Source organism: Dermacentor silvarum, chromosome 2 (assembly GCF_013339745.2).
Source record: "Dermacentor silvarum isolate Dsil-2018 chromosome 2, BIME_Dsil_1.4, whole genome shotgun sequence".
Taxonomy (NCBI): domain Eukaryota; kingdom Metazoa; phylum Arthropoda; class Arachnida; order Ixodida; family Ixodidae; genus Dermacentor; species Dermacentor silvarum.
The window spans coordinates 173540136-173555502 of record NC_051155.1 but is presented as its reverse complement, the minus strand read 5'-3'; the positions used below and the strand labels follow the sequence as shown (position 1 = coordinate 173555502).

General features: G+C 45.7%; 1 protein-coding gene across 1 annotated transcript; it reads right to left on the bottom strand.

Annotated features, from left to right (window-relative positions):
- Positions 1–292: 292 nt before the first annotated feature.
- LOC125943225 (chitotriosidase-1-like) lies at positions 293–14583 on the bottom strand. Its single transcript, XM_049661926.1, has 7 exons — positions 14330–14583; positions 13555–13655; positions 12026–12143; positions 11457–11651; positions 4151–4273; positions 3045–3209; positions 293–761 (listed from the first exon to the last, which is right to left on the bottom strand). The coding sequence occupies exons 1-7, from the start codon at positions 14573–14575 to the stop codon at positions 699–701; spliced, it is 1011 nt and encodes a 336-aa protein (XP_049517883.1). The 5' UTR covers positions 14576–14583; the 3' UTR covers positions 293–698.
- Between the last annotated feature and the right edge of the window lie 784 nt (positions 14584–15367).

Genomic DNA, 15367 nt, shown 5'->3' with positions numbered 1-15367 from the left:
GATTCACATGTAGTTAAAAAAGAAGGCTAAAAAATTTCCGAACACTGATCGCCAGCTGATAGACATTTTGAACGTTTCATATTTACTATTTTTTCGTTTTATTTTTAATACTGCTCTCTATTGAGAGAATGTTATGTATGCACTGATCATTTGTTACCTACTCTGCAATGACCCCCGTGGAGTCAGCAGCATTGTTGAATAAATCGAATAAGTAAACATCTCTAGGGGTGAGAGAGAGGACAATTTATTAAGGAACCTCAGAAAGGTTGGCCTGAGGTAATATACTCTAGCTTGCTACTCTGCTCAGAGGGGAGGGGAAGAGGAGACAAATAGGGGGACGAGGAGTGATGCTGAGGATAGGCAGTATAGTGCGACAGTACAAAGGGGGCTACGCATAAGCCTTCGCTATATGAATTCTGTCTCGCGTATGAGCCATTCGGCAAGACAGAAACAGTAGTCATGATCATCAAAGTTCGGGACGGTTTGCCTAAAGCGCTTCGCTTTCAAAGCCGTATTAAAGTTGATTATCATAACTGCATAGGATTCGATCGTCACAAACACATTATTTCTCGGCTACACTTTCACAAATGAGGCGAAAATTTGGCTGGCGGAATGCGTGGCAGCTTATTATTTGGGCAAACAATCAGTTGAGGAAGGCCTCCTTTGGTTTGGAGTTTTCCGGCACAACGCCCGCGCTTTTATTCTTCGAAACTTGCACGGCGATTTCTTGTAACGTCCTTGGCTCCTGAGCGCCATCCACCCTAAAAGAAAAGATCACAATTTGTAGTTATCAAAGGCTAATTAGATGTGTTACCAATTTTTCTCTTGATTTATCACTTATACGTCACGCAACAAAGCGTTCTATCTGAAAGGCCTTCACTAAGGAGTAAGATACCATGCGAAACATATTTCCGAATTATAAATTTCTGGCAAATACGTTTTACACGGTCGGTGCTTATGATGGGACTGTAATTCAAAGACGAAATTTATGTTAGGCATTTTTCGATTAAGGTAAATTGCACTTGTGCTGGCAAATGTGGTTATAGGTTCGATCTGCGGTTGGCAGCCTGTTGCGGTGCCGGCATTCGTTCTCATTGAAGTTTTGAGTAGTCTTTGATTCGCACATGAGATGGAATGAACACGGAAACCCTATCTAACACGTAAATTATCTCTTGCGATTCGTTTCTAATTAATTTCGCTTCGAATTCCCACCAAAATTAAAGCTTACAGTTTATCACGCCATATTTCATATCTACATTAACTATTGCCACCTTGTCTGGGGCACCCCATGCAAGACTAACACCACACGCCTAGTAACACTGCAGAAAGAAGCAATAAGAATTATTGCTGGTGCTGCTTACACAGCACAAACACAAAATTTATTCATACAATACAACGTTTCACGCATAAATCTCCTTTTTGAATACCGTCTACTTTATAACCTAATATTTTCTCCGCAATACGTTAGTGATTTTATGAAAACAATCGTCACGCTAAAACCTCAATAAAGCGTGTCTCAACACGTACAGAAGAATGGACAATACCCATACGAGGACCAATTACGGGAAGCGATGTTTACAGATTATTCACCCTTAACACAATAAATATACGTAATAAAAGCAGCACGAACATTCTTACATTGCCCGAAAGCACTTTGAACTTCACTTTCTTCGGAGGGTAGCATAAGTGTTGCTATGTAATGCGACTTTGTATTTCTGCAATACTAGCAATGTGGTTTCGTGGCGTAGTTATTTCTTTTTGTAACAATTAAATGACTTTTTAGCACTGATATATTTACGTGCCTCTCTGCGTGTATAAGCTGTCTTCATATAGTCTGGGTTCCCTGGGTATAACATGGCGATCGAGATTTCATTTATTCGATGGTACAGAGATGCTTTTTCTTTCTCCCTTTTTTCTTTGTTTTCTTTTTTTTAAGTGCTGGTATACTCGTGCTGTGCTAGCGATTTCATCGCCTGTTGTCGGCCCTTGGAACACTGAGTTCCCGTCCATTTCCATTGTCATGCCAATAAATAAAATTATTCATTATTATAATTGTTTTTATATATAACTGATGCCGCATGCGTTTAAATATTTTGTATTTCGTGGAATTTGCAACGGACTCGGTGCGTGTGGCTTTTTTTTTTTTTTGTAATGATTGAGGTTTGCGCGCATACATTGTATTGCCGCTGGTACTGTTCGATTCTGCACAGACACTGTGTGCGGCACTTGCGCATGCGCAGTGAGCGCTTGTGCGATGTCCTGGAGCGAGTTGTGCGCACTAGGTCAAGCATATTTCCTTATGCACCTCATCTGAAAGGGGTCTCAATCGCAACCTAAATGGCAGCCTATCCATCACCCTATTGTATAGTGCGGCTCCGATTCCGAAGGAGAAAAAGACGAAGGGCCGTAAGGCGAGCACCCTGTCTCAAAAACCACGTACACAATGTGGAGAAAAACAACAAAAGAATCCAAGGACACATAAGCACCTATGAGTTGTGAATGCGAAATCATTAATGTCCAATTGAACGCCGCTGAGCTGTCCTTCAAGTTTTGAACTCGCGGGCAAGCGAGCGCGTTGAGACGCTTGGCACGTTTTGAATTGACCTTAACCAGGCGCAGTTAGAACTCGGGCGAGAGCTTGCGTGGGCAAGGAACGCGCGGATAACATGCTTCCGCGAGCGAGAGTAAGGAAGGGTGATTTGGCGTCGAGGCGATGCCCTCTCCTTTCGCGCAACATCTGGCGCGCTACTGTCCAGAAGGATGTCCCCTTTAGCCCGCTCTGCTCCGTCGGGGTGCACGTGCCATGGCTTCACAGCCAATGGGCTCGTGACGTGGCATCGCAGTTAAAGGGAATTTAAGTGCCGTTTCACTTGCTACAGACGCAGGACGCCGCCTTCATCACTCAATAAGCGATTTGACGCTTTCGCATCAAAAAAGCGCGATACACTTTACTGCTTCTGGTCAAGACCAGTGTCTCAGAGAACACCAAAAGCACACTTGTAGCGCGAGGAGGCGAAAGCAACAGAAAGGACAACAGAACGTACCTGTTCAATGGCTCTATGCATATGTAGACGCTGATACGTCTTTATGACTTTCCACGCCGCTTTAACCATGGGGTAGATCTCTTGCACGCAATCTCCAGCGTAGTCATCCGCGTCCAGAGACCACACGAATATTCCACCCAGCCAGTGCTTCCAGAACCACTCGGTCTGTGAAAAATGCGCCGTACATGATGCTATAAAGATAATGCAATCACAGAACCAATCGTCGAAAGTATAACTTCTGCTTCAGCCCAACTAGGTTTAAATGCGAGGATGATGACAGCTTCTGAAGGAACAAAAAGCTTCATTTTGGGTCTCTCAGAACCATTCGCTTCTATACATCCGCCCTTAAACTTTGTCACTAAATGCATTGGTGATCCACGCCGTTTAGTCCCAAAGTTCGTGAGAAAGCTTTCTTGAATATTAATAATAGCAACACCATGCATTTTGTCTCAAGTTTTGTGTATGGATATCTAGAAGCTGCTGCTGGTTTGAGGATTCCAACTGTGTAGACACGCCTTCAGCAGTCGACATAGGTATCCTAAAGTAGTTATTTGTAAAGTCAGTAATTTATTCGAAATGAGGCGATAATTATGCGCAATTTGACGTCAGGAGATTGGAATAAAAACAGATTGGAATAGGTTTACGTTATAGGGCCCTAGTGCCTTCACTAACTTCTGAGCTGATGTGCAGTGGGAAGGGCTACCTTAATCCTACTAGACTGTTTTTAAGACCTACTGAAAACCTTCGATCGCCTTGAATACATGTATAGAAACAGGTATAAAGGAAAAAGATCCCTAAGTGAAAACGCCATGATGAGACCTGTAAAATGGGTTCGAGAGAAAAGAAAGGGGGGGGGGGGGTGAGGCTGGGTCGATATCGTCAGTGCGTTTAACAAGGCTGATTGTGAAAAAGAAATGCACCCGAAGCAAGGCAGCACAAACATTAGGAGGGCAGCTTTGACGGCGGTCCCAGATAGCAACTTCCTATTTCGAAATACAGAAACAGACGCGCGTCTAATATTTAGGTAATTGTTGTGCCTATTACAAGCACTGAATAGAACGAATTCTTTAAGCAGCGAAATTATAAAGCGCGCGCGCAGGGCGTACCTTCACTTTAACGCTGTCCTTATCGTCGTAGCTGACCCACTGGTTCTCGTAGTAGATGTACGGCGTCGCCGCGTACTTCACCCAGTTTCGTTTCCAGTGAAAGTAGTTCACCCGGCGACAGGTCTAAAAAAATGTGAACAATGAAGGCGTTTCACACATCACTGGTTTTATTGAAGAACAGAGCTGAGATCTTCATGAAAGCACCTTGTAACGCACGTGCGGGTGCAATTCCGAAACCAGAAATTTGTGTGCCTGTTCGCTTGATGGTTGAAAAGTTCCATGTCAGCTAATTTTCATTCTTATTTATATGAAGTTTGAAAACAAAAGTAGGTGTAAAGAGCTGCATGCGGTAGCAATATCGTGACGACTAAGCCGAATAAGCATTGGTTAGATGTTTTCTTCAGCTTTATATTTGGGGCGGTTTCCGTAACTAAATCTCGAGTTGGTCTCTCTTTGTTTCTTTTTCTTTTGTAAGGGCCTCCTGGTGCATGTCTCAAACAAAAGTAAACTTCTGGCCGCAGTCATGCGACACCGGAACCTGCAACACATTTGTACACACGCGTGACTTTCTCGGCTTCTACGTTGTGCAATTAAAAAAAATGTATTCAAGAGGAAGCCGTCTTTGTGTTTACACGTCAGTGAAGCTGAAGAAAAAAATATGCACATTCAACTAACATGTTAAAATCAGAAGCGATGCTTTCGTGAAGCAGTTAAATAAATGTCATGCAACTGATTATATTCTGCACAACATGTCCTGCACCTAGCGATTACCTGCCTGCCAGTGATGACAGTAACCCCCGTATTCAGAAATGCATCTTAATTTGAAGCTTACGCTTGACTTGATTTACATGACGCCTGTCGAGAAGGCACCAACGAAAACGCAATAAGCGTCTTGGGAACGTTCAAGCCAGGCGTCATCTATATGAAGTCAAGCATGGGATTAAAGTGAAGATGCTTTTCTGATGACGCGGAGACCCCACCACGTGACCCATGTGACCACGCGTCATACTATCTCCGGGATTCGCTCCTTTTGCTATGAGACTCTATCGAGGCTCGGCGTTTGTCCATAGAGAAAGAAAGTCAACAAGAAGGGACACTCGGTGAAAACTGACAAAAGGAAATACGTCACGCTAGTGACGTATTTCCTGTTCATCAACCGATAAATGCCGCGAGCATCGAAAAAAAAAAGAATGTGAAATGACGTTGACAACGTTTTTTTTTTATTCTTTTCAGCTAAAACTGAAAAGTTTGCGTATAAATGAAGTTATACTTAGCGACTTATTTTTCTTGCGTTACCTAGCAACAGGCCAATGACGCGCCAGATGCATGCCTCATGCGCGAGACACGCCAACGAAGCGAGCGAGGCCGGCTGCGCATGTGAGCGTTTCCGTGTTCGGCGACCCGTCTGTCTTTTTCTTTTTTTCTGTTTTTTTTATGTAGCCTGGCTTCTTGGCCTCTTGGCGTATTCTTGCGTTCCTTCTGCACTTCGCCATGGCACCAATACACTATTGGACTACGGCAAGGTGACAAATATTGTTTGACAGTCAGCTAGCGACACATTTAGGCTTACGGCACGGTACTGAGCAGATAGCGGAAAGCAGCTTGGCCGTGGTGCAGTTAGTTTCCCGTGTACTGTGTTTTACTAGGACAACATTGTGGCGCTTTCTCTGACGCCCAACATAATTGAAAAGTAATTTCGTTACTTTATGGGGTACTTTTGTGGCACTTTGTCCGCACCCAACGATTGGGACGCAGTTAGCGATAAGCAGCTCGGCCGTGGTGCGCAGTCAGTTTCGCGTGTACTGAATCTTACCGGGACAAGTTCGTGGTGCTTTCTCTACCCCACGACACTATTTTAATTAATTTCATTACTTTTTCGGATACTTTTGAGGCAAGCTTGCGGCACCCGGCTTGGTGACGCTGTTAGCGAAAAGCAGCTCGGCCACTGTGACGCAGTTATTTTCGTATGTACTGAATCTTACGGGGCAAAGTATGTGCCGCATTTTATGCCCCCCCCCCCCCCAACAAAATATACCTTCTTTTGATACTCACGCTTGTCGAAAACGCGATGAAAGGTTGCCAAGTGTGGTAACACGGGAGTGGGCTGCTTGCTCCCGCAGAACGCGCCAAAGATAACGCCTAGGAACTCAGAAACCAGAGATTCGTAACTCGAAAATTCGGTCTTGCGAACGACTGAAAACAGGCTTTGGACCCACGCATTTGTCTTGAGTGCAATTGGAAGGAATTCTGCGAGCGTCTAGCATGGTCTGGCTGAGAGCTTGTGTTGTGACTACCTCTGTGTAAATAGCGTACCATCGCGTCGGCTGATGCCAAGTTGTGTCGAAAACACGCAGTCGCCCGTGTACTTGTATTCTTAAAGTGCAGGAAATAGTGCCCGGGAATTGGGGAATGCTTGGAAATCAGGTGTTTTCTTCATATTTTGTGGTATTGATGTGATGAGTCGGGTATTTTCTACGCCATGTACGTAAAAGAGAGTTTCATTTATTTGTAATGCCGCCCGCACCACTTCGCACGTTTCGGCTCTACACTCTGCATTCCTGTAAGGTCTAAATACCAAAGTGGCACATGCTTGTAATTTACTTTTTTCAGCTGATGCCGTCCGGTGTAGCTTCGTACGGTTACCACAGCTGCTTGCCTGATGCCGCAACATTAGTTGAACGCACAAAAATCCCGGAATAAGCATTTATACAGAGAAAAACAAATATTTCCTTCTTTCACAAGGTAGGCTTGCGCCTACTTTATGAAATTGCAAGTTACACAGATTCAATGAAGGCTTGTAAAGATCGTTAGCAATCATTTTTACTGTTTCGCTCCAATCATAGTGAAACAATTCTGTAGAAGACCGCACGAGCTTGAGCAGTAGAAGGCAAAAAAACAAAAAAAAAACAAAAAAAAAACGCCGTGCCGATCAGCGCAGTCCGCGTGACGCGTACCAGCTAGCGTTCAAAACGCGCGTACCCAAAACGGAAACGGAAAGTGTGGTTCAAAATTTCACATCAGCCAGTTGGTGCGCCAGAGTCAAAATTTCGCCGCTGGGATCTATGGGAGTGTCCGTTCTGGTTGAATCTCTTTATCTATGGTTTGTCCCTGATTCTCGTGTTGTTCTTATTTTAAACACCAACTACCAGCATACCCAAGTCTCTACACTTCATAGTAAAAATGGTACTATTCTTAGTATTAGCTGTTTGGCAAGACTGCAGCACCCAGCCATGGTTGAAATAAATTGGTCTCCATGCGGTCCACGCTGTTAAGGTGGTTAGACAGCAAAGCTATTAACACCTAGAATAATTATTCATGCTACTTAGCTAGAAATTATTCACATGGCGACATTCACATGCACTATAACTAATTATTAGCCTACGACGTTTCAACGGCCTGCGACTTGGCTTGCACCACTTCGTGCAAGTATAAAGAGTGGACCAGAGACAAGAGATATGAACTTAAACACACCATCGCCGTGCCTCGGATGCACGTTGCGCTCTACAGGAGTCCTCACTATACGTGACCTTGCCGTAGCACTGTCACAACACAAATCAATTGGTAGGCGGGTTCTTTTTTTTTTTAGTGTAGTAGTTACGTCACTCTCTGCTTCATATGCTACAGTTGCCACCTCCCGGCAACTGCAGCTTACGCAACCATAATCTTTACCGGGGAAGGCTTGCGGCGAACGCTTGTTCGCTTGTTCCTTCACAAGCAAGCAAGCGTCCGCCTTAAGCGTTTACCGGCATGCGCGAAGGCGAGCTTTCTGGTTCTTCTTTTGTAGCGAGAGCTGCATTGGCCGCGTTCTCGCCGTTTCGCTGTGGCCTGTGGCCGCACCGCGAGCTGAGCCGTTTCCAGCAACCGCCGAAGCTGGCAGCGCCACTCGCCGCACCATCTGGCTTCGTCTGCTCGATTTACCACGGCGCGGCGACGCACTGCCGCCGCCGCAGTTGTGCTGCAAGCGTTCGCCGCTTGCATCTGACATGACGTCAGAGGAGGAGCCGGTGAAACCGCGTTGCAACACAGGAGGAGTCGGCGTTGCATATATAGAAGGGGCGGCTCGGTGGGATTCGTCGGCAGATATGGAAAGTGAGTTGGGGATACTTGAAAGAAGCCAGGCTTCGTCGTCGGAACGAAACCAAGAGGAGGCAGCGAGCCGAGGAGACGGAGGAAGAACGAGCCGCACGCCTCGAGAAGCGTTGTAAGTACGAAGCGGCCAGGCGGGTGGATTCAGATGAGGATAGCACCCGAAACGTGTTCAAGTCACTGGATGACAACCACTTATCCTCCCGCCTAACCGACCAGTCTATGTGGCATTTGAGAAACAACACGATGAAGACTTTCAAAATGAATGCGTTACACTTTAAAAATGTCTATTCTTTAATGTAACCATAACTAAACGAGAGGTAACAACCAAACATAAACACTCAGACGTATGAAGCTAAGCGATAAAGATGTGACCGTAGAGAGAATCAAGCTAAACAGTAACATCAACCGTACCTCTCGCTACGCACACCCAGGCGTAACTGGGTTAAGCTACAACCAATTTTTTAAAGCGAAGCTTGTTATAATGCACAGATTTCGGTGACGTTTATGCACGCAAAAACTATCATCATCAGCTCGAGCTTTGTTGTCTTCTTCCGCAGCTGGCTCCGTTGCCGCTCATTATTCCAGCGTGGAATTTCACTTTTATTCTGTCGTCGTATTGGGGAGGCCGCGTTTACGGGGGTATGAGCCATTGCTTAAGGGAATATGAACCATTCATTGTCTTACGTGATGGACAGATTTAATTTTAAAGCAATTTAATTTCGAAGAATCGCAAGCGGCAATGGCGGGCGAATGCTGCTAACCACGCCGCCGAGCAAACTCGAGACATGGAACGCAAGCGATAACGGTGGACTGCGAGCATACCGTCAGTGACGTTATTCGCTACGTCACAGTCGTCGCATCATGGTTAGTTTAGGTGAACCCAGGACAAGCGTCACCTACCCCCTCTTGCCGGTAGGGTAAAGGTTGGTCATTTTCCCCCCCGCACAGCCGGCGCTGCCACTCCCGCGGATGCACGGAGGCAAATTAGATGTGGTGGTGCTGCAAGAAGCCCGGCGGCGCACGCAGCGCGCGCCTCCCACGGATTAGTAAAGGTTTTGCCCATGGACACAATAGACCCATTGGGGAGTAAAGCTATATCAGCTTCGCTGTAAACGTTCGTGTGGGTTCACAAAGCCAACTTTGCGTCAAAGGGAGAACCGAGATCAGAAATGGTAGGAGGCTTAAAAGACGAAATCTACTCGACTACGCATCACACCGAATACGAAATAGAAGGATTCAAACATTACCAAGACAGAGACAGAGAGAGAGAGTGAAAATACTTTATTCCAGGTCAGACTAAGACCTATAAATATTCCTCCGCCAGGAGGACCATGGCCAGCTGGTCGGCGAAGGCCGAACCGCACTCGCCAGTGGGGAGGTGGGAGTTAGGGTAGTGAGGGGTTGTAGAGCTGCGGGGCAAAAGAAAAGGATGGGTTCTACATTTGCGTACCTAGAGGGGCAGTTGGGACATGAGGGGTCGCAGCGGTAACGATAAAGGTATAGGTGTACTAGAGTGATCAAAGTGCTGAGCTGGATGGCTCTGAGGGTGTGTACTTGGGCAGTGGAGAGGAAGAGTCTGTAATGAATGCCGGAGGTGTTTGTAGTACTGCTTTAGAGTTTTCTCATAAAAGTGTGTCTCGTCAGCGATGGGCGGGTAACGCCAGCGCATCGCCGACGCCCGGCTATTAATCTCGCGGGCAAGCTCATGAGCGAGTTGATTGCCGGTAATGCCCCGCATGACCTGGCCCTCACACCACAGTGACCAAAACAGGGGATAGAAGGGAGAAGGGAGTGAGGAAAGTTGGTCATGAACATTTTCGGGGAATCAGTTGTCGCGATAAGCTCGGATTGTCGCCATGGAGTCCGAGCAAATGCGATACCGAGGAGAGGGAGGAAGAAGGGTTAGCTGTTGCGTCGCGTGAACGATCGCGGCCAATTCAAGGGTCAGAGGGGAGGTAGGAAGAGAGAAGGGGCCAGTAGTGGAAGTGATGGGAATGCCAACGAGGGTAGGGATTGTGACACAAGCAGTGGAGTCACGAGTTTGGTCATACGCTGCATCAACGTAGCATGTGACAGTGTCCGGTGGGAAAAGATCAGGGAAGTGAGCGCGGGCTGGTCCAGAAAGAGAGGCCGTAAGAAAAGATGACGGCGCGACGTGTGCACGTATGTGAAGATGCGCGCAACACAATCTTAATCTGTGAGACAGTATTTGCACATTATTAGTGCAGGAGCGCTCCTGAGTGGTCAATAAAGGCGTATGTTTGGTTCATGTGGATAACTGAATTACGTTTCTGCTAGCATGAAATACCAAAATTGCTCCTCTTACCAGAGAGAGTGCTTGGAGAGCCAGAAAGACGGAAAAATTAAGTACGCATATATGGGGCGATCCCGCACTGAGGATCCCGTGCCAACTTGCCCTGCCGGTCTAGAGCTTGAAAGCGCCTTGGTCGGGTATAGGTAATTCTTTATCCGTAAGAAAGCGTAAGATTGCAATGCAATGAAAGCAAAAGCCGAACTCAACTTTTCCAGCACCAAAATTGTCCGAATACGATAAAATTTATCGAAAGCGTTCGCGTGACACTGACGCACCGGCGCTTAGGTTCTAGCATTAATTTCCACAAAGAAATGTTCAGCAACCATCTTCTTAAGTAATATATTCAACCTTTCTATTCTCTATTATTATAACAGCTTTAAAAAAAGCTTTACTAGTCTAAAGTAATTTCGGGTAAATATTTGTGTCCTTATGATTTAACTTGCGGAAACGTCAACGACGCTAATCGCACAAGAAGCTACGCCACCTTGTTGGTGCATTTCGCGTGCAGTATATTCGTGTAGTTCGTTTTCTGACCGAAATCTGTGACGGTTGGTAAATTAAAGAAAACGAGGTACCAAGTTTACGACACTGTCACCATGCATTAAAGGCAGATATCGCAGTTTTGTACGTCATATCTCTGACAACGTCTAAAAAAGAAAAAAAAAATTACTGCACTGTAGTTTATAGTTTACGCTAACTGTTACAACCTTTACGCGAGTTTTACGGAACTCCCATTATTCCCACATTTTTCGAGGCACGTGTATAATGGGTCTATTTTGTCCACTTCAGACCTCGCAATAGATGCGACCGAAATCCAGTGGACCCCAATGCTGAAGCTTCATTTCAATTCATCACCATTCCACACTACACTGCCAACCCTGCGCAAGCAGTACGAAGGCCTACCTCGACGTAGTTCATGTAGCCGTCCGTCCGCGTGAAGTTCGCACCATAGCCGAGTGGGTGCACTCGATCAAGCGCGGCGCTAACGCCGTTGTTGGCCGGGTCACGGAGCGTGAAGCTGCGGCCGTACGTGGCGATACCAGGAATTATCTTGTGCTTGGGCACCCCGACGTTTATCCACCTGCCAAGGCAGGATTCCTGGACTCATAGAAGTGACACCACAAATAAAGCACTTAAAATGCCGCCTAAGTTCACCTGCTACTTCGAACATCATGCGGTTACTAAACCCCCTCCCCCCCCCCCCTTTTTTTTTTTTTTTTGTTGCTCTGCATGAGTACTGCGCGTGAGACTCCCAGAAAGACTCGATGGCGTGAGTTTGGCACTGATGTGTGCTACGAAAAAAACTAATTTTTCTTCTGTAGTCAAAACAATAAGCAAGAGTTCTTGAAGAGTTCGAATTTGACCGCGCGTTTTAGGAGGGGTCACAAGAGTACTACTGCCGTAGCAAAGAAACGAAGGTCTAATAGTGCGCTATGAGGACGTAACGAGAAGTTATGATGTCGGCAGCTTACAGACTCGACGCTGGTGCTTTGGTTCCCTTCGTAAAAATAGAGTCCACTTGTAATCTTCGTCTTAGACAGATCATCCAGCTTGTAGTCGAACGTCATGAGGAACAGGTAGTTCAAATGACTGCATTCGAAACAACATTGTGGGCATCAGTTGAATGATCAAACCAAAAGTGCGAGAAACGACCGAATAAGCTCACCCTGACTACTTCCACTAAATGTCTGCATGCCTTTTTTTTTTCAATTTTCACTCAAGGCTACAACAGAGACGAGAGTACCACACCTATAGGGGCCGATCAGTGCGCAGTAAGGCACATGTCCTCATTGCAGAATTTAGGCCATTATGGCATTTCGATATTCTGTCGGAATTTGTTTAAATGTAGCTTCTGAGGTGTGGTAATAGTCCACCATTTCCTGATAGAACACTACTCTTACTTTCAGGACCTTAATGTATCACTTGTAATCGGATTTTAGCAGAACACGCTGTCGGGACAGCTAATGGATGATTAAAAAAGTAAGGTGGCATAAGTGCGACGGCGACAAGAATGAGCGCGTGTTCATGTTACCGTTCTTTTTTTTAAATATCAGTTTTATTTCTAGCAAATAAGCGGCGACTTTATGCCTGAATAGATAGCTATCACTTTCTTGTATATATAGGCGAAAAATAAGCATCGAGAAGCGACACATCCTCCTAAAGTTTCTGACGGGACTCCTCTGTAAATCAAGACTTATGTTGGCAAAAGAAATGTTCTTACGCTAGCGCTGTTCGTACGACCAAATGCCACCCAATCATTAGCGAAGGTGGCTTAGCTAATGACGAACAGCACTTACAAAAGAAAAGTTTTGTGAGTACGACCCCAACTCTTCATGAGAGAAAAGAATGGTTTACCCTGCGACGCCTTTCGTCGCAGTTGTGAACTCTTTAGGGCTCGCAACGACACGAACAAGCCGCTAGAGACCATGTAGTATCCATGATAACCTGTTAATTTTAAGACTTGAACTCTAGAGCTATCTGCAGTTTTCATCTCGGCAGGTAACCTGATTTCAATGCCTAGCAATTCTGCATTGACATACTTGCCAGGATCCATAAAAAGGCTCCTTTAAAAGTCACACCTGACATGCATGGGCACATCTTCGCAAAAAGAACAGGCAAGATTGTTTAGCCAATCGATGAACGGAGCTAGTTGGTGCCCGTTCATTTTGTTACATTGAGTTATGGCATAATGTCAGTTACACTGACATAATGAAAGAACATGGGCTTCCACAAATTGCGCTTCATTCTTCCGTCTCGTGTTCTTTCATTCTTGCAGTGTTAAAACTCAGTGCAACAGAATCAGGCAGAGAACTATAAATTGACAACTAAAACGAATTAAAGTCTAGACATTAGTACTGAAGTGTTACATTGCTCTCTCTCCTTCAGCACCAGAAAAGGGAAGGGGGCACAAACGCACAATGAAACGTGGAAAGTAAAAAAAAAAAATGGGTCGCAAGAGCTTTCGGGAACAAGGAAATGACCTGAGCGTTCCAAATGTTACCTGGCCATTCTCTCGTAGGGAAGGAGGCTGCACTTGGGGTCACGACAGGCAGGAAGCTGAAGCGTGATGACATACGCCTCACCAAGAAAGCTTCGAAGTTGCTGCGCACCAAAGTGACAAAGCACGCTGTGGGTAATATTCTTCATGTGACTCACTATACCGGATTTCGAGCATGTTATAGGTTGTTTTCTACGCGCATACGAGGGCCATGATCATTTCGAGCCTAATGATTCCTTGACATTGCTGTCGGTTTTTTTGTTTTTCGATGACACATTTCTCTCGCAGCTTGTACGTAAAGTAAAAGCCGGGTTATCACTGACTATTATGACGCGCAGCAGGGACGGTCATGGTACCCATGTCTAATGACGCACCGCCAGTACTTTCCGCATATTGTGATTCGTTCGAAGAGCTACATGTATGGGCAGATACTGGCTGCTCTATTAAAAATTTATGCTTTCTTGCCCACTTGGCAGCTCATTTCATTATCGATGACGTCCTTGATTATTTTTGTGCATTGAAAAGTACTGCTATACCCAGATTAAGTCTGTCGCCTGCCTCGGTTTCATGTGCTCCTGCCCTGTCCGCTATAGCGAAGCAGAAACACTTACTGTGCCGCCCTCCGCACACATGTCTCAAATGTAGCTTTATCTTCTTTGTTCCCCTACTGCCATAAGCAGGTGTCTACTCTTTCGCTGCTACCACATGCTCCAATCCTCAAAAGTTCCAGATACGCTAACTTTCCCTCCGAAGCTTATGAGATTTCTTTTGCTGTCACCCTAATGAACTTGGAAATGGCCAAGATTTGACTCCGCTCGCAAAGAGGAGGACCCGGTCCTTCCAGGTGAAAGTTGATTCCGTCCAGCCCGAACACCACGAGCCAGTGCTTGAGCTTGCGGATGAAGGGCCACATCTTTCGGGGGTCTCGTATCTGCTTCAGCAGGCTCTGCAGGTGCGCGCCGCCGCCGTAGCTGACCAGAGTCCGCACTTCGGTCGCGCTCGTTTCGTGCCTGAGCATGCCCATGCTGCGCAGTATGTCTGCGTTGTGGCAATGAAAGGGCATCCTGAAAGCAGTTCAGCTGTCTTTTCACAGCGTTACGGTAACTGAGTGAATTCACTCTTACCAACAAGGACATTTCCGACAGTTCATGGCTTGGTGCACTTTATGTGAGAAACTTAATGTGGGCTTAGTGGGTTTTATGTCGCAAGCCGAGTATAGCGGCAAGCCGTCGCCGACAGATCGTGAATGATGTCGGTCACATTTCTTCGTTTGAATCACTTAAGGCGGTACTGGAAGACTCTTAAATTACCTCCAAGTGCCACTGTGGCACATGAAAGTGTAACTCTCGTGCGTTTTTGCCCATACTCTTGAACATTGCAACGCCATTACGTCAGCTTAGGTGCTGTGTTTACTTATTTAAGAATTTACTGCACACGAGACGCACTTTACTCATAATTATGCTTGTCTCTTCGTATTTTCGCTTGGGAAAGCACATAACTTCCGCCATATTGGGCCTACCTATTAACGTTAGAGAAAACAGAAAGAGATAATGTCATCCGAGGTGGAATAAAGTAATTACGTAATTTGCATTACAAGCATACATTTTCGCCTCTGGCTTGTGAAACTACTACCCCTAAAAGAGCAGATATCTCTTTTTTGAGTGAGGTTGCCACTGTGTACGTACATGCAACTTATATCTTTATGTAACGATTGTTTGTTCAAGATTGGTCGAAGTCCGAAAGACGGTGCTTAGGCTGAGTCAAGTGCTGCCCATTCTTGTTATTCTCGCTTAGCAGTAATACCAACATCATCCAG